This window comes from Scaptodrosophila lebanonensis, unplaced genomic scaffold, assembly GCF_003285725.1.
Source record: "Scaptodrosophila lebanonensis strain 11010-0011.00,11010-0021.00 unplaced genomic scaffold, SlebRS2 tig00000043-arrow-pilon, whole genome shotgun sequence".
In the NCBI taxonomy this organism is placed as follows: domain Eukaryota; kingdom Metazoa; phylum Arthropoda; class Insecta; order Diptera; family Drosophilidae; genus Scaptodrosophila; species Scaptodrosophila lebanonensis.
Genome location: NW_022060545.1, coordinates 13,328,368 through 13,355,197, shown reverse-complemented (window position 1 = coordinate 13,355,197; position 26,830 = coordinate 13,328,368). Strand labels below are relative to the sequence as shown.

General features: G+C 39.8%; 6 protein-coding genes across 6 annotated transcripts; 4 read left to right on the top strand and 2 right to left on the bottom strand.

Moving 5' to 3' along the window:
* Positions 1 to 337: 337 nt before the first annotated feature.
* On the bottom strand, positions 338 to 1,498 carry LOC115622860. The gene is made up of 2 exons (XM_030516944.1): positions 1,173 to 1,498; positions 338 to 1,036 (listed from the first exon to the last, which is right to left on the bottom strand). The coding sequence occupies exons 1-2, from the start codon at positions 1,328 to 1,330 to the stop codon at positions 565 to 567; spliced, it is 630 nt and encodes a 209-aa protein (XP_030372804.1). The 5' UTR covers positions 1,331 to 1,498; the 3' UTR covers positions 338 to 564.
* A 3,776-nt stretch (positions 1,499 to 5,274) lies between these two features.
* On the top strand, positions 5,275 to 6,507 carry LOC115622797 (A-agglutinin anchorage subunit). The gene is made up of 2 exons (XM_030516862.1): positions 5,275 to 5,378; positions 5,463 to 6,507. Exons 1-2 carry the CDS (start codon positions 5,355 to 5,357, stop codon positions 6,372 to 6,374), a joined length of 936 nt encoding a protein of 311 aa, XP_030372722.1. The 5' UTR covers positions 5,275 to 5,354; the 3' UTR covers positions 6,375 to 6,507.
* An 11,700-nt stretch (positions 6,508 to 18,207) lies between these two features.
* On the top strand, positions 18,208 to 20,939 carry LOC115622611. Its single transcript, XM_030516612.1, has 6 exons — positions 18,208 to 18,293; positions 18,619 to 18,757; positions 18,818 to 18,938; positions 19,502 to 19,663; positions 19,730 to 19,863; positions 19,924 to 20,939. Exons 2-6 carry the CDS (start codon positions 18,695 to 18,697, stop codon positions 20,800 to 20,802), a joined length of 1,359 nt encoding a protein of 452 aa, XP_030372472.1. The 5' UTR covers positions 18,208 to 18,293; positions 18,619 to 18,694; the 3' UTR covers positions 20,803 to 20,939.
* On the bottom strand, positions 20,892 to 22,575 carry LOC115622610 (probable proline--tRNA ligase, mitochondrial). The gene is made up of 4 exons (XM_030516611.1): positions 22,442 to 22,575; positions 22,134 to 22,385; positions 21,798 to 22,059; positions 20,892 to 21,737 (listed from the first exon to the last, which is right to left on the bottom strand). Exons 1-4 carry the CDS (start codon positions 22,532 to 22,534, stop codon positions 20,950 to 20,952), a joined length of 1,395 nt encoding a protein of 464 aa, XP_030372471.1. The 5' UTR covers positions 22,535 to 22,575; the 3' UTR covers positions 20,892 to 20,949.
* A 150-nt stretch (positions 22,576 to 22,725) lies between these two features.
* LOC115622589 (snurportin-1) lies at positions 22,726 to 23,893 on the top strand. Its single transcript, XM_030516584.1, has one exon. The coding sequence runs from the start codon at positions 22,773 to 22,775 to the stop codon at positions 23,859 to 23,861; it is 1,089 nt and encodes a 362-aa protein (XP_030372444.1). The 5' UTR covers positions 22,726 to 22,772; the 3' UTR covers positions 23,862 to 23,893.
* Positions 23,894 to 24,048: 155 nt separating this feature from the next.
* Positions 24,049 to 26,555, top strand: LOC115622588 (putative mediator of RNA polymerase II transcription subunit 26). Its single transcript, XM_030516583.1, has 3 exons — positions 24,049 to 24,354; positions 24,411 to 24,599; positions 24,658 to 26,555. Exons 1-3 carry the CDS (start codon positions 24,082 to 24,084, stop codon positions 25,900 to 25,902), a joined length of 1,707 nt encoding a protein of 568 aa, XP_030372443.1. The 5' UTR covers positions 24,049 to 24,081; the 3' UTR covers positions 25,903 to 26,555.
* Positions 26,556 to 26,830: the final 275 nt, after the last annotated feature.

Below are 26,830 nucleotides of genomic sequence, written 5' to 3'. Positions count from 1 at the left end.
CATTTGCACTAAGCTAATATACCCTTTTGCTTTTCTATGACATGTAATGCTCTCATCATTAGTGATGAGGATACTGTTTTTATTGCTTTAACATTTCGGAAACGGTTCTAAAAATATGAATACTAATGGTAAGTGCTAAATAATAATGGGTTCTATTTTTGGTTACTGCGACTTGAAAAATTACAAAATACTCGTACACAGCAGTGCGAAGTTCCCGCCGAGTCATTGATTTGGCAAAATGGAAGACGCTAAAAGCTTTATGGCTCGTCACATGAGAAGTATGAGTAGCTGCCAATTCCCCGCTCCCCGCATTAGGAAAGCAAACCAATAACAACTGTTTACATAGCTCTAATGCGAAATTTAATTTGTTTTTTTACAAAAATGAAATTCAAATCTTTTGATGACGATGGCAACTGGTTGACTTCTGTGTCCTGCAATTTCCAGTCTTATCTAACACTCTGACTTCCTACATTGTATATTATTTGCTACTAACATTTATAGTATTTAAAGCACAATGCACTGCATTTGCATATTCAGATCTACTTATACATATGTATTTCTCTCTTAACTTTTTGAGTTGTTATTCTCGTCATCAACCTCATTTGCTTTCTCAGTCCCGCCGACACCAATAGTTGACGTCGGTGGGAAGAGCTGGGCCGCATGTGTTAATTTGGCCAATGTTGCTTCGTCCAAGACTTGAGGCTTTTCGGCATTGGTCGCATTCGACTTGGATAACTGATAATAGGCCGTGTCGCTGTGCGTGATGTTGACAATGCTGCCCGTCAGTGGCAGAGTCTCCAGGAGTTCCTGCGGGCTGCTGAAGGCACCGATATTAACTGGCGCTATACCTGTAAGTACCTGCCCACTAACGTTGGTCTGGATGGGCAGTGGAATGTTGCCCAAGTCGATGTGACTCTTGTTGGTGTGCGCATCAAAGAAAGTTAAGTCCACACGCTCCTGATTCTCGAAACTGGTATCGTTATCATCCGCTTCAGTAAGAATGCCGATTTCATAAACGACAGCCTTGACCACATAGCTGTAATGAGAGGGAGGGAGAGAGTCAGTTTATTCCAAGGCTACGATCAAATTTGCATTTTCAATATTTTGAGATTTGTTTTGCTCATGTTTTTGAGAACAGAGCAATTCCTTATGAACAAACAATTTCTACTTACAGATTCTTAGGCGTATCATTGAGCGTCGAGTTTAGCTCTTCCAGAGTGAAAGCAGATTTCTCTTCTCCCTCTTTATCATCTGGCATTGGTAGCGAGCAGGTGACGGCCAACAGCATGCCCAGAACGGCCGATAAAAGTACAGCGGTGCGCGTCTCCATGTTGTCGGACTTGCAGCGATAGGATGTTAGACTAAAGCAAGAAATGCGACCAGACAACTGCGATTGTGTCGAAGTAGATTTGGACGACGACTCCTGCTGCTGCTTCTACGCGTTTTGCGAAGGAATTAGTGGCCCTCTGGGTGCACCTCTTGTGTTCGCCGGGCTCTGACTGATGTGCGTTTAAGTTTAATTAGTACAGGTGAAGTGCTTTTATAGCGGTTGCGGGCTTTTATAGCCTACCCTCCCTTCGCTCTGTGTGGGGTGCGATATTTGGGATCGTTGGCGTTCGACTCGCGATTCCGCGTAATTATCGGTAGCTGTTAATTGACTGACAGGTTTTCTCGCTCTAGCGCAGTTTCTAGCGCAGCCTTACGATCCAATAACTGACTTGACCACTACTTGTTTGCTGCTGGTGTCGGTGTAGGTGCTTTTTGCTTCCTAATGCTGCTGCTGGTGGTGGTGGTGGGGGAGAGGCGTGCGGTTCGCATTGACGACGTAGGTTTTTGTTTTTAGTGCCTATCCAAAAGGCTCTAATTAATTGCATTTGCTTTGGAGCGTGTCCACACACATCAAAGCCAGAGTCAGCGTCAACAACGGGCGGCCGTTACTTACGCAAGTGCCAGGTTGGTGTAAAGTCCCCGTTAGCTAGTTATTGTTTATTTTCATATTGCCGGCAAAAAATGTTCTAAAACAAGTACAAAAGTTAGCAGGCTTTCGAAGCCTATATACCCTTGTAAATAAAATATGTAAATACACATACTTGTAGTATAAATACCATTTATCGTCTATTTAACAAACAATACAAGGATTCTTAAAAACCACGTTCTTGAAACAAGAGTTCGATCCCAGTTGATATTTGCAACATGAATATTTAGAATATTCCGAATACCCGTTATTTTCAAATAAAAACCCACGTGGCAGCTATATTTATTGATTGATTTCAAATTCAAGCCTTTTTTATAACATCGTAAAACTACTTAATTATAATATTGGCAGAGATATTTTTAAAAACAAAGAAGCTATTACAAAGCAGCTGGTCCGTTCTGGATGATTTTGACATATTCTCTGTTTGCGAAAATCGGAAATTTATATGCCATATTACAGCGCTACAGATCCAAGATTGAGAGACTTGTTTGCATAAAAACATAGATAAGGATAAGGCTACCCCTACTATTTGTCTTATCGTGCTTATTTTTTATGTACATACTTGTACAACATGAGATTTGCCACGTCCCATCTGGCCGGTGCACAAACATAGGACCAGAAGTAATATACCCTTTGTTAGAGTATATATGTATTTCTACACACGCGCAATTTCTGTATGCAGACATTCCTTAAACGCCCAGCGCACCCCAATATTTGGAAGATCTGGCTCTAGCTGTGGCTCTTAACTTGTTTAATTACTTATTAATTAATGTTTTTGTTTTTTCTTTCTATATGTTTATGCTTTTTGTAACTCATTCAAACCCCTTGCAGCTGCTTGGAACCAGATTTGGGTTCTTCAAACCGACCCTATCCTGACTCACATTAGTGGGCAGAGCAGTTGGATTGGGTTGGGACTGGGTTAATTCAATTACCATCCTGTTTTTCATTCATAATACAGCGCACAACTGGGCAGTTGGTTGCGGCTCAAACAGACGCCTTGCAGTTATAACATACTGCCTTCATACATACCTGCATATGTATAGTACATATGTGGCTCAAGGTCTCCCGACGGATTAAATTAACTTTTATCAGCATTTCTTGATCATTAGCAATTTACACAATTTTTGAGTATTTCTTGTACGAGTACTCGTGTGAAAATGTGGATTTCGTCAAACAATGGAATTGTTCAATATGGATTTAAATATACATGTTACGAGTATGTATATTTTCATGGCTAACATATTTATTATGCGGTGTTAACGAGATCGTCGTTTTTAATTGACGAAAGTACAGTCTGATGTTTTAAAAAAATAAAAGCCACAAATTAGATTTGTTGTTATTGAAAAAGATCGCAGACGGGGGACAACAAAGTTTCCTATTAACATTTCAATCAATTTATTTACCACATTTATATGATATTTAATTAGCTTTGACGCTTGTTTTTTTAAATGTCTAATCAATTGGATAAACGTGGCCATCTGATCGTGTGGCGAATCTCAAAGATGACGAATAGCTTTTCATAACTTTGTGTAAATTTGATAGAATTGTGACGCAGTAGATGGATGACGCATTAAATGTTGGCGGAAAAGTTTATCAAGACTAATGCGCATTTGAAATTTCGTATTTTCTAGGACACTGCTGGGAACCCCAAATAGTTTATATTACGATTATATTCATTTTGCAAATGAATCCGTTTTGGTTTAATGCTGATTCGTCTCAGACTCAGTTTGCTTTTAAGAAAGCGTGCAAAATCTTTATCTAAACCACCATAGTCACGAGTTTCTTTCATTCCCATGACCACGAAAATCACGCAAATGGTAATAAACAGTATATTTAGTTGGTTTTCGTCGAACTCTACCTTATGATAAAGAGCTAAATCGTTGCACATGTCGAATTAACAGTAATTAATTGCTGGTTTCGACACACAGCCAATAAACGTGGCTGACAGCGATCACTTCGTTTTTAAGACCCAACCTTAAAGGGAAATCATTTGAAAATACTTTTTGAAATCATTTTAATTGCTGTTAGTTTTTAGAGAAATTGAATTGCTCACATGCCGCAAATAATCCTATCCTTTAGAGTTACAAGCATTTAAATTTTTTTCCCGTAAATCATTATATTTGGAAAAATATGAACAGTTATTTAAAACCAGTGGGGCATAGTTTGAGCCTTGTTTCCGACTACGCCGAAATAGAAGAGAAGAATAATTCCAGAATTGAAGACCATAAGAAATAAATGAAACAAATTAATATATCTATGACGGATAGATACATATTTTGGATTAAGTATTCAATATGTTCAATATGTATGATTCCACTATTTAAAAAAACTTCCATTGACGTAGGTATTCATAGTTTTCATTTCATAAACTAGATTCCGTTTACGGGGCACAGTCGAATATTGAGAAAGGGAGAAATTAAATTAGATCCCAAAAATCTACATAAACAAAATAAATAAGATACGAATTGTAAAGAAGCAGAGCTGAACATAAACATGTTTGCTTCTTAAAATTTATTATAATTATTACAATATAAGAAACACCTATGATAAGTATAGAAATTAATCAAAATGTAGGGGTTTGGGATAGATATGGGTTTGTCAGGAACCGTCACAAAATGGGATGAGCGCATTAGGACATCAACGTTTAGAATTAATGACAAAATCGTATGCCATCGACATATCGTGCGTCAATAATTAAAGTTCCATTTAAATATTAAAATGTGTAAATTAGTCGCGCTTTCTATTTATAGAAGGAAATATTTCCAATATAAGACAAATGTAAATCTTAATTGAATCGTGCATGGACCTAAGTCATTAGAATAGTGAGTGGAATTTGTGCTATAAGTGCTATAAGTTTAGAGATAGTGTCTGTACATTGGAGAAATTAACAAACATTTAAAGCAGCTTCCTTTCCTTCCTTTCTTGTTGCCAATTAAATTTGATAGTCTTTGTTGGTTAACCCATTCATTTTGCAAGTTGCATTTGTACCATTTGAATTTGTTTGTAAAAAAGTAAAAGTAACAAAAATATATTTGTCTATTTATCTCTCCCGAAATGAAAAAAATGTGCAATATCGTCGAGTACACCGTGCTGCTATATGGCTATCGTCATTGTGGTGGTCGGCGCCGTTTTAGCAAAACAAGTCAAGTCAAGCGAAGCTCAGTCGCATGCCCGAGTGCTAACTGAAAAAAGCTGAGCACACACTCTCACATGCACGGTTGATGAATCGGATGGCGCAGGCGCGTGAAAACTTTAAAAAGTCGCACCTTGCTCGTCTGTGAGTTTATTAGTGAGCTGGACTTTGTGGCGAGAACAACGTTAAGCAGAGCAATAGAGGCAATTCCACATCCATCTGTAAGGCTGGGCTTAAAGCAGAATCATGAAGTGCGCTTTGGTATTCACTGTAAGTATACCCCAGACATGCTCATACATATATCTTCAATTCGGACATAAGTAATTCATTTTATTTTTTAATCCTTTTTTACAGCTGTTTGCAGCACTCATGGCGTTCGCTTGCGCAGCGCCCTTTAACCTGAACGACATATTTCCGGGCTTTTTGGGCAATGCCAAGCTGGCCCAGCCTGTGCAGCAACCGGAGCCCGTTAAGCGTCAGGTACATGTTGAGGCGAATCCTGATGCTGAACTCAAACAGATATCCTTGAACAATCTCATCGGCAATCTGGAGAACAGTCTGTTCCAGTCGGCCCTAAGTGTTAATGGAGCGAGTGCACCAGACAGCGTTGTGGCCGAGATTAAACCCGCTGCTGAGACGGCCACTAGCGAGGAACATGCGATTAATAAGCGCTCGGAGGAGGAGACAGTCAAGGCCCTCAAGGCAAGCACTGACAGTACTGCAGTCGATGACAAGATTATTGTGCAGACTACCAAGAAGGTGCCCATTGGCGAGGATGGCAAGCCGGCACATCTGATCATCGATCGTGTCTCCGTGCAACCCCACAGTGGAGGCGTGGCTCTGATCCCCACTTTCCAGGTTCATCACACCAAACTGGTGTCCGCCACCATCAAGGAAGATCCCAATAGTGAGAGCAGCGATGGCAAACAGACTAAGATCAGCATAACAAAGACCTCCATCACATCTACGGCACCCGTAGAGGCGCCCGAGGTTTCAAGTTCCAGCTCTTCTAGCCAGGCTTCCACAACCACAACTCAAGAAACATCAACGACGACGAGGACGACGACAGTATCGCCGAGCAGCACCACAACGGTGGAAAGCGAGGAAAGCAGCACAACAACATCACCTAGCACCACAGCATCTTCCAGCTCTAGTTCCACTACCTCAGAGCAGCCGATTCTGAAGCTAGAGAAGGTGGAGGAAAAGCTTAAGGAGAAGGTCGCTGAGGTGGAGGCTGAGCCTATCATACTCTCGTCCCGTGTCTAGATCTAGTTTCAAGCATCGTCCGCTCATCATACCAATATCATTTTACTATATAGTCCATATTTATGTGTCACGCCCAGTCCAATGAATAATTTCGTATATAATAAAATCATGTGATTTTTTGATTTGATTTCAAGCTAAAACTGTTTTATATGTAAATTTTAAGTTCACACAAATGCAAATTAAAACTCGCACGGTGTGGGGAAGTTAGATTGCTACGTGTATATACTCGTACTTATATGAATACATAAATCTACATATACATAAGCATATACTCGTACATATGTATATAGAGTATTTGTATTGCTGAGATGCCAAAATCGAGGCTCTAATTGTTAAGGCAAATAAAGTGGCGTCGTCGAGTCGTCAGGGCAAGTAAATAAATTGAATTTGTCGATTCAACCAAGCATGAACATTTCACATGCTGAGGCTTTCATGGTTTCCATCATCCATCCTCCACCTTCCTCGCATCCACCATCCGCCGGATGGTCTAATGGCTGCAGTTAAAGTTCCCACTAAAAGCTTTCTAAAGGCATAAGTACCTAAGCATCTACTATACATATATGTTTATTATATTTAAGAGCTTAATTGCGCAAATTTGAAATTAACATGTTCATATCGATTGTTGCGAATTATTTGTCAACGGTGGGAATTTGTGTTTATGTGCCACCAACACCAACGCCAGCACCATGCTCCATCCTAATGGGGTCAGGCAAATATTCCGTATTTATTAAGAGAGATACATATGTAACTGTGGAATGAAGGAAGGAATTGGGTCACTTTCAAAAATTGCTAATTTGATTCCGAAAAAATGATGAAAGAAATCGTAGTTCAAAATCATTGGAGTTGTAAATATTGTTCAACTCAAGAGCAGACTTTATTATAATTTGTCTTAAAGTTTATTTGTAAAATTGGCAAAAAATATTTTAATTATCTTGAAAATGTTGCTTTTATTTCGGTCCTTAAAATTGGACTACCATATATGCATTTGTATAATTGCAGAGAAGGGCGCCGACAATGTTTTTATTTAATTTATCTGAATGTTCCGTATTTAATTTCAAAATAAATTTTTTACTTGTTAGACATCTACATACAATATACATATGTATGTATGTAAATAGTACGTGTATTGTCACAGTATGTGTTCAATTCTAACGAGATCCTAAGTAAATGTAAATTAATTGATAAGCTAGATTTGCTCTGTCTAGACCACGAATGGTACATTATCATATTGTTATAGATAAAACCTCGATAAACAGACATGCTCTCTTATACAGATAATAATGAGTTCGGCCTTAGATGCCGAACATAACACCAACATTTTCGTAGCTGGCAGGCGCCAGCTTAATAGATAAGGATGCGCCACCGCGCTGGATGAGCATGCTGCGGCTAGCTAACATGAGCTACCTGATAAAGTACGCACACATGGTAGAAGATAAGGAATCGATGATAGTATGTAGGCGATAGCATAAGAACTAGGATAAGAATTTATATATAAATAAAGCAGTCGAGCTATCGACGTTGTTCATTCATCCACAAAACTTTGTCGCGTATTATTATCCTCCCACCAATCCTGCTCCGCTCAATACATTGGTGACCCCTCGAAAAGTACACGCGAGTTAAATAGTGTTGTGTTGTGCTGTGTTAATATATTGTCCTTAAAAAATAAAAAGGACACAAGTGTAAGAAGTGCTGCGTTGTGTCCCTAAAAATAAAAATAGTGGACTAAAACATCCAGCTCTCAAAGAAAATTAAAAAGTGTTATGTTGTGTTGTGCTGCGTTGTGTCCCTAAAAATTAAAATAGTGGACTAAAACATCCAGCTCTCAAAGAAAATTAAAAAGTGTTGTGTTGTGTTGTGCGGTGTGTATTTATATTGTCCTTAAAAATCAAAAGAAGGACTTATAAGCCCAGCACCCGTGCGAATTTCAGCCAAAAAATTAAAAAGTGTTGTGTTGTGTTGTGCTGCCGTGTGTCCCTAAAAAGTAAATAGTGGACTTAAACACCCAGCACCCGTACCAACAGCAACCAAATATATATATAAAAATAATAATAAAATCATTTATACCAATATAAAATTATTAAATATTGTGCGGAAATTTAAAAGTACTGCACTAAAAATCAATATGGCAAACGAAGCCCAAATAATAAAAGAGCAAGAGGGCATTGGAAGAGTTTTGGAGGCCATTTACAATGCAGCGGCAAAGTGGGATGGATCGGGTCAGCAGCTGGACCAGTGGAACCGCAAGGTAGAAGAGCTGAGGATCCAGTTCGAGGCAAATAAAATCGGACTGCAAAATCCTTCAGCGACAATATTGAAATCACCATATTTTAAAGAAAAATTTGGAGAAAAGGTAAGTGAACTTTTTACAGTTACTTACTCATTATTGGGGCAAATGAATAAACAGATAAATAGGAATGCTGATTTGCTAGAATCGCAGTCATTAGTAGGCCCAGATAATACAAAAAGTACGGCTGTTAGAAAGATAGAACATGCATTAAAATGTTTTAAGATGTCCTTAAAAAGATATGATGGAAAAGATTTAAGTGAAATCAAAACAGCTAAAACCCGTGCAGATGATCTTTATTATCAATATTCAAATGAATGGGGTATAGGAGAGTTAGAAGAAAAGTTTGAGAGGTTAACAGACCAATATTACGAATTGGATATGAATCCGGAATTAAAAAAGCAAAATATGAACTTCGACTTGCCAAAAATTGAAATACCGTGTTTTTATGGAAGCTATACAGAGTGGAATACGTTCAAGGAACTTTTTATGCAGTTGATTGGCTCAGCAAACATTTCGAACACACAAAAAATGTGTGCCTTGAAAACCAAAGTAAAGGGCGATGCTGCAGCAACAATAGAAAATTTGCCGTCAACAGAGAACAATTTTGATTTAGCATGGTCCCTGTTAGATAGCAAGTTTACCAACCCTAGAGCAACATTGGCTATTTATTTGAACAACATAATTGAAGCTCCCTCGGTTAGTGAGTCCGTAAACAGCGTAAAGCAATTTTTATGCATAATTAACAAAAATATTCAGGCTATAAAAGCAATGAAGTTGTCTGAAGAACTCATCCTACAAAGCCTTTTTAACACATTACTAGTAAAAAAAATGAACGAAAATCTTAGAACTAGATATGAAAAATCCCTGGAAAACCCTAAAACTGTTCAAAAAATTGACCCCCTGTTAAAATTCTTAGAGCATGAATGTTCTGCATTAGAAGCTTGCCAAATGGATGGTAACAGCAATGCGCAGAAGAATAAAAATGAAAAGCCAAGTTTATATCACAAAATAGAAAAAAAGACTTGTGTTTTGGAATGCAATTATAGTCACCCCGTATATAAGTGTCAGAAATTTAAAAAACTAACAATAAGAGAAAGATGGCAAATAATAAAAAAGAACCAAATTTGTGGAAAATGCTTGCAGATGGGACATTCCTTTGCTACCTGTAATTGGGTTTGTCGCACATGCAGCGGTCCACATCATATGCTTTTACACATAGACAATTCAGTAGTGACTAGCTCAAAATGTTTCAAAAAGGAGAAAAAATGTGTTTTGCTATCAACAGCAGTCGTTGAAGTATTAGATGGAGAAGGCAAATGGCAAAACTGTAGAGTATTATTAGACAGTGGCTCAGAAGTAAATTTCATCACTACAGAGTTTAAGCGAAAATTAAAATTAAAGGCAGAAAAGGTACAGGAAACAATTGAAGGGTTTTCAGATAACTTTTCTCAAATAAACGAAGGTATGAGTGTTCAGATTAGATCGAAAACCACAGAATTCAACACCGAAATTGAGGTATTAATTAGTAAAAAAATTGTATCTAATATGCCAAAGAAAAGGTTTGAAATTGGAAATATTCAACATCACATAGAGTTAGCGGATCCACAGTTCAACATTCCACAAGGTATTGATATGCTTCTCGGTATAGATCTGGTGCATGAAACGGAAAAATCCGGAAAGATTCAATTGAACGAAGGAAGATTGCGTTTACGAGAAACGCTTTTTGGTTGGGCTGCTTACGGTAAAATAGAGTTAGAGAGTCCTTCAAAAGAAGGTCGAGTAGTGACCTATTCTGGAGTTGGAATTGAACATCAACTTAAAAGGTTTTGGGAAATTGAAGAAAAAATGACAGAAAACATTACATTATCAAAGGAGGAGGTAGAATGTGAACAGGAATTTGAACAAAATGTGTCAAGAGGAGCGGATGGACGATATATTGTTGCTCTGCCATTTAAAAATACACCGAAAAACTTAGGATATTCTGAATCTCAAGCAAAAAGACGTTTTTCGGCATTAGAAAGAAAATTCAATAAAGACCCAAGCCTAAAGGAACAATACACAAATTTCATAAAAGAATATATCGAATTAGGGCATATGAAGATAATTGCAAATGCGGAAAAGTTGGAATCAAAATATTATCTCCCTCATCACGCTATTTTACGGCCGGAAAGCACTACTACCAAGCTGAGAGTCGTGTTTGATGCATCATGCAAAACGTCTAATGGTATAGCATTAAACGACGTATTGCATGCAGGTCCAAGACTGCAGGAAGATTTGTTTAACATATTACTTCGATTCCGAAAACACACTTATGTCATTACAGCAGACATAGAAAAAATGTATAGACAAATTTGGATTAAGCCAGAGGATCAAAAGTATCAGCTTATATATTGGAGATGGGAACAGGGAATGCCTTTAAATACATACGCTTTGCAAACAGTAACGTATGGAACAAAAGCTGCGCCATATTTAGCAGTAAAATGTTTGAAAAAATCCGCAGAAAAAATAAAAAATAAATGGGCTAAGGCGGCTGAAGCAATTGAAAATGACTTCTACATGGACGATTTAATGACTGGGGCAAATACAATAAAAGAACTAAAAGAAGTACAAAAACAAATAACTGGCACTCTTAAAAAAGATGGATTTCATTTAAGGAAATGGTGTTCAAATAGCGTAGACCTTTTAAAATCAATGTCAGTAGCAGATAGAGGGATGAAAGTAGAATTTAATATAGAGCAAGCTAATCCCATTAAAGCATTAGGAGTTGCCTGGTTACCAGAAACGGATGACTTCTCGATTAAATGCAACTGGGAATGTGATAGTAAGGTAACCAAACGCAGCATTCTGTCAGACATTTCGAAAATATTTGATCCCTTAGGTTTAATAAGTCCAGTGACAGTGACAACGAAAATTCTGATGCAAGATCTATGGAAATCCAAGTTAGACTGGGACCAAGCGCCTTCAGAAGAAAGTGTAAAGGCATGGGAAAAAATAAAAAAAGAACTCCCAATACTAAATGAAATGAAAATACCCAGAATGTTAATTGGAAACAACGCCAAAACAATAGAGTTGCATGGTTTCGGTGATGCATCTGAGAAAGCATATGGTGCAGTAATCTATATTAAATCAATAGATTGTAACAATAAAATTAGAATTAACATAGCCGCGTCCAAATCCAGAGTAGCGCCAATTAAACTTTTAACAATACCAAGGCTTGAATTATGCGCCGCAGTACTTTTAGTTGAGTTAACGAAAAAGGTGAGAGATAGTTTGAAAATCAAATTCAGCAAAATTTTCTACTACAGCGATTCACAGATTGTGCTTAGCTGGTTAAAACTTGACCCAGCGTCATTAAAAACATTTGTGGCAAATAGAGTTAACTTTATTCAAACAGAAACAAAAATTGCATGTTGGCAGTTTGTTGAGTCAGAGCAGAATCCAGCGGACATCGTGGCTAGAGGTAAATACCCATCGGAGTTAATAGGAAACCAGCTGTGGTTTCAAGGGCCATTATTTTTAAAAAGTAATAATCACCAGGTTCGACATAATTCAGTTACATTAAAGGAAATCCCGGAAATAAAAAAAAATTACATATAATGCGTTACTTGTTAAAACAGGATCCATATTTCATGAGATCAACCACAAAAACAACTTTGATTTTTTACAAAATGTGCTGGCAATGATAATAATGTTTACAGAGAAGTGCAGAAAAACAGAAGTAAAAACATGGATAAGCTATAAAAAGGAAGCGCTAACACTAATAATTAAAATTGTGCAGAAAAACCACTTTCCAAAGGAGTTATCTCTTCTGCAAAATAAAAAGGAGTTGCCAGGAAAGTCAAATATCAAGTCCTTGGCTCCATTCGTAGATAACAAAGGGATAATAAGAGTAGGGGGACGAATTCAAAATTCGCAGTTGTGTTTTGAAGCCAAGCATCCAGTTCTTTTGCCGTATGCAGATAAATGGGTGGAGCTCCTAGGAACTAAACTTCATAAAAAACATTTGCACATAGGACCTCAAGGGTTACTTGCAATAATCAGGCAGCGGTTTTGGCCCTTGAGAGGGAAGCAAATAGTCAGCAAAATTACAAAAAATTGTATCCGCTGTTTTAAGGCACACCCAAGACAGATACATCAGTTTATGGGAAACCTGCCCGAAGATCGAGTAATTCGAACACGTCCGTTTTTGAATATTGGAATAGATTTTCTCGGGCCCATAGCCATTCATCATAAAATCAGAGGAAAACGAGTTGACAAAGCCTATGTGTGTGTATTTGTTTGTTTTGCTACGAAGGCAGTGCATTTAGAAGTTGTGTCAGATATGACTTCTGCAGCCTTCATAGGGGCTCTGAAAAGATTTGTAGGTAGAAGGAGCTGTCCACAAAAAATTTACTGCGATAATGGAACGAATTTTATAGGCGCAGCAAATAGTCTGAATGAAATATATAAATTATTCAAAGACCAAATTCAGATAGATACAATAGACAAGTTTTGTGTGGAGCGGCAAATTGAATGGGTAAATATTCCTGCTAAATCTCCCCACATTGGGGGACTCTGGGAAGCATGCGTGAAGTCCGTTAAAAAACATTTTACGCGTTCTATAGAAGGAATAATGACCTTTGACGAAATGACCACACTAATGATAGAAATAGAAGCGATACTAAATTCAAGACCATTAACTCCGCTGTCAGAAGATCCAAATGATCTTCAGGTTCTAACCCCAGGGCATTTTATATTGGGAGAGTCTTTTTCTACAATAGTAGACTCAGTAGACAGTAAAAGTTATAAAGGGTTGCGAGACCACTGGAAGGCAGTTCAAGAAAACAAAGAACAGTTTTGGAAAAGGTGGTCGTTAGAATATCTGTCCGAATTGCAAAAGCGTTACAAGTGGGATAAAGTAATGCCAAATTTAAAACCGGGAACCCTTGTATTATTAAAGGAAGAAAATCTGGCCCAAATGCATTGGAAGAGGGGCAGGGTCACAAAGACCATTGTAGGTAAAGATGGCCTTTGTAGAATGGTAGAAGTAAGGACAAGCAATGGAATATCGCTGAGGTCGGTGCACAATGTTTGTCCTTTTCCTGCCGAAGACGAGGATAACTCGTCAACTGCGGTAGTTACAACCGCAATACAAACAAGTAACCCAAATAAAATACAAAATAGTTATGAAAATGAACAGTATAAACCCAAGCCTGTAAAGTTAAAAAATAAGAATGTAATTTTATATATTTTAACATTTTTGTCGATATTTAACAATGTTAAGAGTCAAAAAATAGAATATTTAGAAAATAAGGCAGGGATATTTTTTGAGAACGTTGGCGACGTGGGATTAACGCGGACATCATGGAATATAATTATTCACGCAAATCTGGATGAGTATTGGGCATTTAAGCATCGAATAGAAGCATCTTGGTCCGTATTACTACATCTTAAGGAGAAGATTCAAAAAGACACAACTCTAGACTCAACGATGAAGCTGTTAGAAAACAAATTCAATAGGCTAGAACAAAATAATGACATTATTGTTCAAAATCAGAGGAGCAAGAAAGAACGACAACCTCGAGCGCCGCTCAGTTTCATGGGCAACGTTTTCCACGCCGTATTTGGATTAATGGATGAAGACCATGCGGACGTATTGCTCAACAAAATCAACCAGAGCAGAGACAACGAGGAGTATCTCCGGGACCTAATTCGTAACCAGTCATCAGTGCAGGATTCTACAATAACCATTATGCGGAAACAGAATGAAGTCATTTGGGACAATTTCAAAGTTATTAACAACACGATGTATACGTTGTCAAGTGCTATAAATAAGAAACTAGACAACGATAACATTCTTTCCGCATTAGAAAGCTTTTCAATTGGAATGGATGCCTTCGAAGAGTTGCAGCGGGACATCATCGCAGTAGTCTGGAACACTAAGGGGAATTTTCTGGGGAGCTTGATGCCGTTGAAGCAATTTGAGCAGCAGATTCAAGTCATGGCTCTAAATATGCCTGAGGGCGTCCAATTACCAGATACGGATCCCGTCGAGCTGGGTAAAATTGCAAAAATAACGACGAGGGCTACAAGTACCTCACTGTTATTTAACATAAGAATCCCATTAATAAATCACAATAAAATGAGAGCTTATGTAATCTATCCATATCCCACATTACACGATGGAAAATTCGTCAGTATTCAGCCCGAATTTACTCAAATACTCGTCGATGACAACTCAGCCAGTTTCTATGGACTAACAGAAGGAAATCTGAATTACTGCCAAAAGATGGAAAGGCTGCTATTATGTCCGCAAATCCACCCAATATACAACGTTAACGCTGCTACAAATTGCGACATATTACTTTTACAAAAAACAAAAACGCTACCGCCTACCTGCCAGGTAAACGTGATGAACCCGCGAAATTATTGGGCTCAACTTCACAAGGCTAACTCCTGGATATTTTCACTGCCAAATAAAATAACAGCGGAAATGCATTGCAAGGAAAATATCACAAGCCTCACCATATTTGGTCAAGGGATCCTTCAACTTAATACAGGATGCTTCCTACAAACTGAAGAAGCCAACTTGTGGGCATACGAGGATACTACTATGGATGTTAACTTCCGTCTACCAACAGTAAATCTGTCCAGCCATTTGCCTGAAATAAGCCATATGCAGGTAGAGGGTGAAATCAAAACATATAAGGTACGCGATATCCCAAGGATCAAAACAATCTTCGATTTCCCGATTCATCTCGATACGCATCAAATGGCACTTTACGGTATCAGCATCACCTCCTGGATTGTCGGATTTTGTCTCATCGTGGCGATCGTTATCATCTTTGAAAAGATGTGCCAACTTTCTACCCAATTTCTACCCGTAACATTTGCCTTACCACGTTTATCCTAAAAACTAAGAAAATATATGTAATCGTGTATAATTAAAATTAAACTTAAGAAACAATACTAGTTGAAAGGGAGTCCTTTCAAGGTGGGGAGCATGTTCAATTCTAACGAGATCCTAAGTAAATGTAAATTAATTGATAAGCTAGATTTGCTCTGTCTAGACCACGAATGGTACATTATCATATTGTTATAGATAAAACCTCGATAAACAGACATGCTCTCTTATACAGATAATAATGAGTTCGGCCTTAGATGCCGAACATAACACCAACATTTTCGTAGCTGGCAGGCGCCAGCTTAATAGATAAGGATGTGTAAGTACACAAATCATTAGCTCAGGCTCGCCACCGCGCTGGATGAGCATGCTGCGGCTAGCTAACATGAGCTACCTGATAAAGTACGCACACATGGTAGAAGATAAGGAATCGATGATAGTATGTAGGCGATAGCATAAGAACTAGGATAAGAATTTATATATAAATAAAGCAGTCGAGCTATCGACGTTGTTCATTCATCCACAAAACTTTGTCGCGTATTATTATCCTCCCACCAATCCTGCTCCGCTCAATACAGTATGTATTAAATTTAGCTTTCGGAACGTACCAAAGCAATTCGCTATTGGCAGTTCCTTTAGAAACTTTAGAAACTCGGAAGAGAAATTGCATATTATAAATTATCTTATAATTGTAAGCAAAAATACTGAACCCATTAAAGACGGACAAGTAATTGCTAATAATTTCAAAAAGTTTTGAAAACATTAAGCTTTTGGGAATAATTAATTAAAAAGTAATACATATTATAAATACAAAAATTCTTTTTGAAGAAACTTATTTCTAAAATAATTTCAAAATTTGTCTGTTTTAAAAGATTATATTTCTTATTTCACAAATAATTCAGCTCACATTCTGAGTCAATAAGTACATTTCTTATTCTTAGAAAATCGTGCCTTATTTTAGAAAATATATATTAAGAGATCTTTCTCATTCTGTTAAACATTCTTTATTAACAAAATAAACAATCTTATTTTGGGAAATTCTGTATTTAAGGTGAAAAACATTTTTATTACAAGAAACTTTTGCGATTTTTTAATAAGTTTAAAGGTGATTTTTACAGTGTAGGCTTAAATTGGATTTAATATTTCAAAATGTAAATTGGATATTTTTAATAATTGTATTAAAACGAAAAAATGTGAACCTATTCGATCAATATTGTTATACTCATTTGTTTCTTCTTTTTTATATTTTAATTCTATCAGGTCTTAGAAATGGAATGCAAATTAACATTGAATTGATATTTCGCTATCAATGCTAAAAATTCATTTGAAAATGTAAAAAGATGATAGCTGATAGATGGAGTTGCAATATACTATTTTCTACACAATTTCTTTTCAAATATCTTTGAAATCTGATAACAAAATCAGAAACGCTGTCATGCATTGTGCATTTGATTGACAACGATTTCTTGAACTTAACTTCTGCAAAGAAGTAATACTAAGTATACAATCGAAATTATAATTATGAAATTACAGTCGTCTGGGATTAGAAGAGTTGGTTTACTTTTGTAACTATCTATACCTTTTAGGTATTCATTAAATATTATTTACACATTTACGCTTGCGTCAACATATTTGTTAATTTATTTATAGTTGTCTGATAAGAAATGAAAATTCTTTCGCCATTGCTTGTGCTGTGTTTAGATAACTACAATAGTAAGCTTTTCTCCCTTTAGTTTTGTAGGATTACATTTTAATAGAATCAACTACGTACATATGCTTTAAGTTGGGTAATTTGATACAAGTTTTATTGTAAATAAGTAATCAATAGAGAGTGTTATCTTCGACGACTACCGCGAAGTGGCCACCTTTTCTCATTGTTGTTTTTATGTTATTATTTATTATTTGTCTATCAATATAATCATGAGTCAGAGAAATATATGTAGATGTATCTATCAGTAGGCGATTGAAAACTTACATACACGGCACCAATTGATAAAAGCAAACACCCTCGTACATGAGTGCAAATAGTGATCAATGGGCTTTCACATGACCAGAAATTAGACAATGTTTGCTGATTCGCTGATTTAAAGCCCAATAATTCAAATACTGGCCAGTAATAGTCATTATCAAATACGCAACTTAAATTAGCACAACAATTTTCAAAGCACACGTTTTTTGTTGGGTTTTATTGTGTGCTTATGCTAATTTGATATCAATATTATTCTTCATATTATTTGTTTAGTGTTGGGGGCATGTTCTATTGTAGTACTCGGTACAATAAAATGAGCAAATAGATAAGCGCTAATGATAGATAAGATGCTCGCAATTTATATTAAAGAGAGCAGTGTTATGGATGAAGTGCAGTGCATAATTCATACTTGTATTGCGCATACGCCAAGTATGCCGCGACTTTTCTTTGGTTTAAAGTGCTCCGCTTCCTTCCACTCGATCATATTTTCGGCGTCTCTTTCGTGTTAGCCTGAAGTTTCTTCTCAGCTACGTCTGTTTTGATAACGGACGTGTTACCCTTAAAATTTCATTTGGCTTATCTTATCGCCGCCAAAACAGCACAGAAGAGCGCAGAAGGCAGCAATGTCGATGGCCATTCGTATAAACCATCATACATCGCACAGCTGTTGGAAGCCAATAGTGCTCTCAATGTTTTCAGTTTCAAGGAAGCCGTCGACGGTGGCACACAAGCTTCATTTTTTAGGGCCAGAGTGTTGTCTTAATTAAAACAATTCTAACGGTGAGCAAGATAACAGTTTCATGGCATTTATAACAGCCATGCGTATCATATATGTACAATATATATATATGCACGTATTTATGTATATATTTTTGTACCGAGTAATTCAGTGACAAGTGCACGTCGTGCGTGATTCACCGGAACCGTAATTGTGAATTGTATGCAAAATCCTCGGAGTTCATTAGCGTGATAAGATATGTACTTTATGCGATATTAAGAAATGGAAATTGAATTTACAGCCTAGGTCTTATCGGGGGTAAAACCCGTCGGCTAAGACTGAGCACAAGTTACCCAACAATAACAGCGTTTCTCAACCACCTTCCAGTTCACCAGTCGAGCTGCAAACCTACAGAAGATCGACACAGTCCAGGACAGGTCATATTTAAAAACCTGCTCTGAAAATGGCGGGCGTCAGTGTGGGCTTTGCCAAGTGCTTTATACTCTTCATGGCCGTTGTAATACTGGTAAGCTTAGGCTTTCATATTAAAATACTGGTAATGTGAATGTGTGTGTGCTTTTAATAGTTGCAAGGAGTCATATATTTGGGCCTCTCCATTTGGGGAATAACGCAAAGGAACTGCAATCTGGCCACAAATCTTATGGACGACCCCTTCAAGTTTGCCACAGATCTTATTTATTTTGCCGGTGAGTCAAGCGATTTATCTTTATGGTCGTTATAATCTTAATCAACCAGGCTGGCCTAAGGGATACACAAGTACTTGAGCATAAATCAACTTAAGTTTATTTTTAGACAAACCAAAAATTTTGGGTGCAAATTCTTCTGAAAAGAGATCCAACATATTGGTTCTGCTTTTTCCACATATAACCAAATATTACTCCTGGTCCTTTCTGATTCTACTATGACAATCTAATGAATAGAAATCGTAGCAGAAAGCATAAATATAGCGAATCTATATACATAGCTACGTTGTCTGTTGTCTGGCCAATATCACTTAGATACATCAAACTTAGCAGCAGACTTGGATTATACTCTTAGATACCTTTACATACTTGTAGATACTTAGTATTAAAGTGGCTAAAAGCAAAACCTATATAAGAGTTATTGCAGTCACTTATGATATGATATGATATAACAAATCGTAATCCAACTTGGTATTTATTACTTCTTAATTCGTTTTCATTTTTAATTAAGTGATTTCAGTTCAATGACTGTTTTTTGACTTTGTTTCATATTTTTCCATTATCAGATGAGAGCTGCGGTGATCCAACTGTAACTTATGGAGAGTACGTAATCAGTTTGCCAATGGATTGGCCCAAATCGTTTGCGATAACGAATCGTGAATTCATCTTTATGATAACCTACGCTGCTGTTAGTGGCCTGTGGGTGGTTACCTCGTTCCTCGTGCTGGGTAAGTAGCGGATTATGAGAATGAACAAGAGATTTAAAAATGATTGACTTCGCATCTTTTTTACAGCAACACTTTGCAGTACGACCACCAAAGTTATTTCCGGCGCCATATACTGGCCATGGTTTTTAGTCATATTAGCAGGCAGCATTTTGGACGTAGTGGCCACAGTCTATCATGCTATAGACATTAGCAACACAACGGTATGCTGAAACTAGCAATCTTAATTATGTACATAATAACAATTATAACTTCCCATTTAGTCACTGGACAGCGCCTTGAACTATATAGGCGCTACGAAGCCCGATGAACCATATGCAAGCACCATCTGGAGTTCTCTAGAGCCCTATGGCGTTTACTTTACTACTCCAGCCATTGTGCTAACTTGCTTGAGTAGCCGCGTCGTGCTCATTTGGCTGCTGAACTTATTCGGTGCCAGCTTTTGTCTGTCGCTGTCGCGCATCTTAGCCAGTCAGGCGAAACCCAAGAGCGTTGCGCCCAGTCAGGCGCCTACTCGTCAACAGACGCCCCAACCAGAAGCGCTAGTCGTCCGTCAAGTATCGGTGGCAGAAACCAGTCCACAGCAGCAGTCATCGACTCAGCCACCCAATTATGTCGAACAGTATCCGGAGCAGATAAGACCCAAGCCATTGCCCATTATAATTCCCGCCCAAAATGTGGATCAACTGCAGCAACAGGATTCACGTGTGTACAGGCCCAGTGATCGCACCACTTTGCAGTCCCCAGTGGCTATATTGCCGCCACAGGTGCCGCAACAGCAGGGAAGCGCGCCGCCCATGACGCCAGAGATTCAACCCCACCCTGAAAATAACACCTATCGTACCACCGATGCTCACCCCGATAGCCTGAATTATCCGCCAGTGGAGCCCGTGTCCCCACAGCGAGCCAACTCGCCAGCCGCTCAGCAATTGGCGGCCACTTCCACATTAAACTCTCGCTATGCTGACGCCTACTCCTTGCCGCAGCAGCAACCCAATCCACGCGTCAGCGCAGAGCTGCGAAATCAGATGCCCTGGTCTTACACAAGTATGATAACGAAACCGCCGCCACCACCGCGCAAGCCACAACAGCAGGTACAGATCTATCCGCAAATACCGGAACCAGACTATGTGGACTATTAATTGAAAATATGGAACACCTTTGTCTTTCCTGTGCGTGAAGGAAATGATGAAAGCACGTGTATGCGGTATAAGTTATAAGTTATGTTTGAGTTATTGTTAACTTTATTGCATAAAGCTAATGTAGATGTCCAACCGTACGACTACTTATTAGTTAAATAATGCACTCTGCTGTTTCATAGATGCAGGTGCCGTTTCTGTGTTATCAGTGAAAGTCAGGAGTTTCCGCTTTCGTTTTATATGCGCTGCCACTACCCTTAATACTGCTTCTCTGTCGAGATCCTGTTTCTCTGATCCACTAACATGAATCTCTAGTTTGGGCGCCTCTGCTTGTGCGGCCTTTGCGCCCACCACAATGATTAGAGGATGGCCGAGTCGCTTGGCATCTAGCAAACGTTTGCCAATGGTTAAATCCTTGCGATCATCATGCAATAGGTCTTGAGCTCGACAAATTTGTGTGAGCTGCGATAGCAATTCGGTTTCTATGCTCTCCGCAACTTGCTGTTCCTTGCTGCCTTGCTTGGGACCAATCACGCAGACATCAAAGGGCGCCAGCAGCTTGGGCCAACGCAATTCCTGTTCACTAGAGAGAACCTCCAGGGCTGCAGCAATAACGCGTGTTATTCCTATGCCATAACATCCCATTATTAGGGGCTCTGGCTTGCCGGCGGTGTTTAGGAAAGTAGCACCAAGTGGCTTAGAGTATTTGTCGCCGAGCAGAAACGTGTGCGCGACTTCAATGCCACGCACTTGACTTAAATTCACTCCATTGCAATTGGGGCACTTAGCACTCTCGGCTGATTCTGTCTCTCCCAATATTTCAGCATTGCCGGCATAATTGCAAACCTGACATTGCAGCAACGTGTCCTCTCCTACAGCTGATATGTAATGATACTCATGCGATAGACTGCCGCCCATCATGCCAGTGGCTGCATTTACTGCAGGGATTTAAGAAATAAGTATAAGTTTTGTTTATGATTTACATTTTCACAGCCCACCTTTGACAAAGGGCACCTCCAGCTGATTGAAAAGGTGGTCATATGCCGCGCTGATTGCCGTGTATGTGTCTTTTGCAGCTTCAGTGGAGAGGTCAAACGTGTACATGTCCTTCATCAAAAACTCCTTGGCACGCATTAAGCCGAATCGTGACTTCAGCTCATCCCGAAATTTGGGTCCTATTTGATAGAGACGCAGGGGTAGTTGACGATACGAAATGGGTGCGTTGGTGGCTAACATTGCAGTTATCGCCTCTTCGTGGGTCTAATTGATGTCAATGGGAAGAAGACAAATATAATAATTGCATAGTCTGCTTTTAAATACCGACACTAACTCACTGGACTCATGAGGAACTGCTTTCCACTTCTATCCCGCACCATATAAAACTCAGAGATGTCGCCATCGAGCCGGCCGGTTTTCTTCCATAGTTGTGTTGGCGTAAGTATGGGTAGTGTTATCTTTTGACCTCCGGCATTTTGCATATTTTGTTGCACCAGCTCTGTGCATTTGTCCAGTACGCGTTGGCAAATCGGCATGATCTGGAACGTACCATTGCTGCCTGGTTTGACCAAACCCATTTCTGTTAGCAGCTATGAGAAGATTGTTGTTGTTTCAATTCTTTCATAACAGTGTCTGCCTGTGTTACCTTTTGACTGCGCGACAATTGCTCTGTGTGCTTTACAATGGCATTTTTAGGCGTGACCAGCACGGGCCAGAAAATACGTGAGGCTTTATTCATGTTTTGTAATAATAAATAACGAAATGGCTAAGCCAACGATTGCATATGTCGGTGCAAAAGTACGTTATCAAATGGGCAGGAACAGCTGTTAGCAAAAAGGTATCGAGTACATAAAGTACCATTTGTACATACGGCAACCCTGCGAATTCGCCGTCATATCCAAAGAAATTGCATATAGCTTATGCAAATTTAAACGTTTAAAAGTACCTGATTTGTTAAGATAATATACCTTTATGTTATGATGCATCATAAGGATCTTTATAAAAAGGGTGTGGATATTGGTGTGCAGCAACAACTGCGGCAACAACAGTTGCTAAATGAACAAAGACAACGCCGCCTAAATTCACAAGATGAGAGCCGGCATTTAGAAGCTCTGACTACGGAGCCCGAACAAGGCGAAGAACAACAGCAACAACAACAACTGCCCAAGGCGAGGAAGCAACAAAACAAGAATCAAAAGGGGCAACAACACTTTCGACTGCAGCAGTCGGAATGGCTGCGTCAGCGACCAAAGAACCTCAGCGATTGGCTCCTTGTGCCTTGTCCAAGCGGTAAACGTTGCTTGGTAGTGGCTGCCAATGGACGGACGAAGGTGTACAATAAGGCAGGCCGGCAAATTATGCAGATCCGCACCCTTCTGCCGGGCGATGGGCACGTGCAAAAGTGCAAGACCGTGTTAGATTGCGTGTACGTGCCGGATTTAAACTGTTTCTATGTGCTGGACGCGCTCACTTTTGGTCAGCAACAGTTGTTGGAGTGCGAAGCAAGTTTTCGCTTTTATTGGCTGCAGGCGCGCTTCGAGGAACACCCTGAATTGACAGAGCGCAGTAAGCGAAATGAGAAAGCCTTCCAACTACTCAACTACTACGACTTTGAGAATGCACCGGTAGTGGAGGAAGCGCTGCAACGCTATCCACTTTGGCTGGAGGATAAGCCACGTCTGGATGGTCTGCTCTTTTACCATAAGGATGCAAGTTACACTTGCGGCACCACGCCTTTGGTTTGCTGGCTTTTTGCCTTCATGCTGCCTGATGTGCTTGGAATGCCTATTAATGCGGGCTACGAGGCTCCTGAAGATTATGATGGAGCAGCTGCGCTGGCATACATGGATGAGTTCGATAGAAAATTGCTGGAGCAGAGGAAGCTGATGAAAATGCGAGCAAAAGCTGCAAAAACAGCGGCTACTGAGGAAGTATACAATGAAATGGATGTTGCGGATCCAGAGGGAGACGAAGATTTTGAGAGCTTACAAATATTGTTGGACCACGACCGTCGCTTGGAGTTAGGCGAACTGGATATGGAATGTGAAGTGGCGGCAACCTGCTAAGTTGCCGCCACATTAGTGATACTGAAGGTGGGAGAGTTGGTGGTTGATTTTCATGCAGCTGCGCACTGAGTGCGCGGCCCTGGCCAGCATGTTAGAGCCTGTGAGAGCTGCAGCGAAAAGAAAATTACAAGCAATATGAAAAGCGACTGTTAATCATCCAATAATTAAAAATAATTAACTGTAAAAGTCAAAGTAAAACGCAATTAAAGACAATATAGACATGGTAATACAACGGAGTTGGAAAATCTTAAGCGACGCAGGGGGCACAACAAGCAGCAGTGCCACCATCGATGGTCAGCAACGTTCTCCCACAGCATTGCAGGCCACTTCCTCCTCAGATGACTCCGATTGCTCCAACCAGACAACACATTCCATGGACACGCGTGTAGCTAGTCCGATGGCGGCCGCTGAAGGCGCCAGAAAAGGCGCAGAGACAGACACAGCAGAGTCCTTGAAGTTGTCCACTCTGAGCGAGACAGCGGAGCCCGCTGTGGTATGGCAATGAAAAGAGAAGCTTAACAAACCTCCACTAATCTTTCATTTGTTTAGAAATATGTGACTACATCAGAGATGGCCGAGACAATGTTGCAACGCATACGTCAACGCCTAAGCAGTGGACAGCACATGGAGAGCGGGGGCAGTGCCGAGTCGGCCATGCGCTCTCTAGAGCTGCTGCGGATTAGTGTGCAACGTTCCTTCGATCTGGAAGTGAATGAGATAATCAAGCGTTACATGGACGTATGTACCCACCATATAGTTTAAATTACCCCCAATTGAAAGACTCGTTTAATTGCAGGACTATTTCAAACCTGCCTTTGCCAACATCAAAGAGAATCTAGGTCAGCATGCCATCAACGAGGAAATGCTACAGAAAATGTCCTGCGCGCTGCTGGAAAACGCAAAGACCCAATACACGCACTTTGCACGTCAACAACGGCAACCAATTGTTGGAATTTCCGAACAGCAACGCTTGGCATTAAAGAGACCAGCTAACTCGAAACTGAATGGCAATGATTATGGTCAGGCTAATAAACTCTGCAACAACAATTTGGGCTATATCGTTAAGTCCCTACCCTGCAATCCAACAATTCAAAATGAGCTGCCAGTCCTCATGCAGCAGCAGCAGCAGCAGCTACAACAACAACAACTACAGCCACAGCAGCAACAACAACAGCTGCAGCAACGCCAACATGTTACGCCCCTTGTGGGTGGCACCTTGCCCACACCCGTGCGTCGCCAGATCTTTTGGAATACCTCGCAAATCTCTACAACCACCAAATTCGTACTTGATGTTCAGGCAAACTTGGCTTTTGGCTTTGGCACTGATGGCAAGGAGCGACTGGCCAGTAAGCATCCCGAGCTCATACGCTATCTGCCCGATGCAGAGGATCGCAACTGGATGGCTACCCAAGGCATCATACCTGCCGAAAATCGAAGCTCACGTTTTCTTTTTCTCATCTATGATGAGGTTTGTCGTTTGCAGCAAACCCACGAATTGTATCGCCATAAGTCCAACATAGATCTCAGCATGATGCTTACTTTCAATGTAACCGAACCCATGATACAGAAAATGAAAATGTTTTTTGTGGATCTAAACATTAAGAGTCGCGGCCTGATCACCAATTCCTTCATAGTGGCCAACAATCAGCAACAGCAGCAACAACAACAGCAGGCGGGCAACAACAGTCATTTGCGCAATGCCTTGCTGCAGGGCGTCACGCAGACCCAGCCGGCACAGCAACAGCAATTACAGCAGCAGCAGCAACAACTTCAACTACAACTGCAGCAACCACAGCAGACGGTGCAAATTGAAGAAGTCGCCCTCAAGGAGCTGCCCGTTTCAGCAGCCGCACCTTGTTTGCAAGGCACTGTAGTTGGCAGCACAACGACTCCTTTGAAGACCAAATTGGTGGCAAGCTCCACGCTCAGCTCTTCACACGCCACCTTGACGGCTCTGCTTAACAATCCGCACAGTGGTAGTGGTGGGAGCAGCTCGACAAATGCCGGCAGCAACAGCAACACCAGCAAGTTTCGAACCTAAGCAAGCCTAGTATTTAATTATTGTATCTAGTTAATAGTTCAACATTAAAATATAATTCGCAGTCACCCCAAAATGAATTGCTGTCCAGTGCTTTGCTCAGATCGCTGGGCCTGTAATTCACGTCGTGGCGATCGCAAACAATTTCAACCCAACTACGTCATCCATCCACTTACAAGAAAATTCTACGCCCGTCACGATGAAGTCAAAGACAAGGAAAGTCCGATTGCGAAGCGACATTTGGAGCTCCTGGACAATCGCAAGACTTTCGATTTGCGAAAACATCGCTATACGCCACTCACAGAGAACCAAATGTACGGTTGGCTAGAGGGTCGGGCCTACCCAGTGAACCAAAAGGGGGTGCCACAGAGACGTGTGATCGAAAAGGTAGACGATACGGTTGAAGTGCGGGCAGCTGTGTGGCGAGCATGTCGTGGGCGTTTATTGGTAGCTCGCTAATGAATTTTAGGAAGGTTATTGTTGGGCGTACTATTAAAAATTTGAAGAAGTTAGTCACTAACGTTAAGGCTTACCTCTGCAACATTTTACTACTACGCCCTAACGTGGCCATGTAAATTTCTTATTAACCATGTAGTAGGTCTTCAAACGATATACATACAACGAAATCAATAAAATACTTTACTTCTATTCTGCAAGTGACAAATTTCCTTCTTTATTGATAGAAAGTGGTGAACCAACATGTAATTGAATTTTGTTACAAAATCAATAAGTTGAGAAGATCTTGGTGGTGCAGGGTACATATAACAGTCGGCGTTAAATGACTGTAACATTGCATTCTTGTTTTGTCTCTGTATAAGGGACTCGTTCATAGAAAATTGAAGGGGTCAGCAGTAGTATATTTTCAAAAACTGGTTTGATGTTTTGAATATGCATGCGTGTTAATTTTATAAAGTAATTATTTCCCTCTGCA

Excerpts from the sequence above, each read along its gene's own strand:
- LOC115622860 (XM_030516944.1), bottom strand. The coding sequence starts at position 1,330 with ATGGAGACGCGCACCGCTGTACTTTTATCGGCCGTTCTGGGCATGCTG. Across the intron at positions 1,037-1,172 it reads AATGATACGCCTAAGAATCT|CTATGTGGTCAAGGCTGTCG; the intron begins GTAAGTAGAAAT and ends CTCTCATTACAG.
- LOC115622797 (XM_030516862.1), top strand. The coding sequence starts at position 5,355 with ATGAAGTGCGCTTTGGTATTCACT. Across the intron at positions 5,379-5,462 it reads AGTGCGCTTTGGTATTCACT|CTGTTTGCAGCACTCATGGC; the intron begins GTAAGTATACCC and ends CCTTTTTTACAG.
- LOC115622611 (XM_030516612.1), top strand. The coding sequence starts at position 18,695 with ATGGCGGGCGTCAGTGTGGGCTTTGCCAAGTGCTTTATACTCTTCATG. Across the intron at positions 18,939-19,501 it reads AGATCTTATTTATTTTGCCG|ATGAGAGCTGCGGTGATCCA; the intron begins GTGAGTCAAGCG and ends TTCCATTATCAG. Across the intron at positions 19,664-19,729 it reads TACCTCGTTCCTCGTGCTGG|CAACACTTTGCAGTACGACC; the intron begins GTAAGTAGCGGA and ends TCTTTTTTACAG.
- LOC115622610 (XM_030516611.1), bottom strand. The coding sequence starts at position 22,534 with ATGAATAAAGCCTCACGTATTTTCTGGCCCGTGCTGGTCACGCCTAAA. Across the intron at positions 22,060-22,133 it reads AGCAGTTCCTCATGAGTCCA|ACCCACGAAGAGGCGATAAC; the intron begins GTGAGTTAGTGT and ends GACATCAATTAG. Across the intron at positions 21,738-21,797 it reads GGAGGTGCCCTTTGTCAAAG|TAAATGCAGCCACTGGCATG; the intron begins GTGGGCTGTGAA and ends AAATCCCTGCAG.
- LOC115622589 (XM_030516584.1), top strand. The coding sequence starts at position 22,773 with ATGATGCATCATAAGGATCTTTATAAAAAGGGTGTGGATATTGGTGTG.
- LOC115622588 (XM_030516583.1), top strand. The coding sequence starts at position 24,082 with ATGGTAATACAACGGAGTTGGAAAATCTTAAGCGACGCAGGGGGCACA. Across the intron at positions 24,355-24,410 it reads AGACAGCGGAGCCCGCTGTG|AAATATGTGACTACATCAGA; the intron begins GTATGGCAATGA and ends TCATTTGTTTAG. Across the intron at positions 24,600-24,657 it reads TAATCAAGCGTTACATGGAC|GACTATTTCAAACCTGCCTT; the intron begins GTATGTACCCAC and ends GTTTAATTGCAG.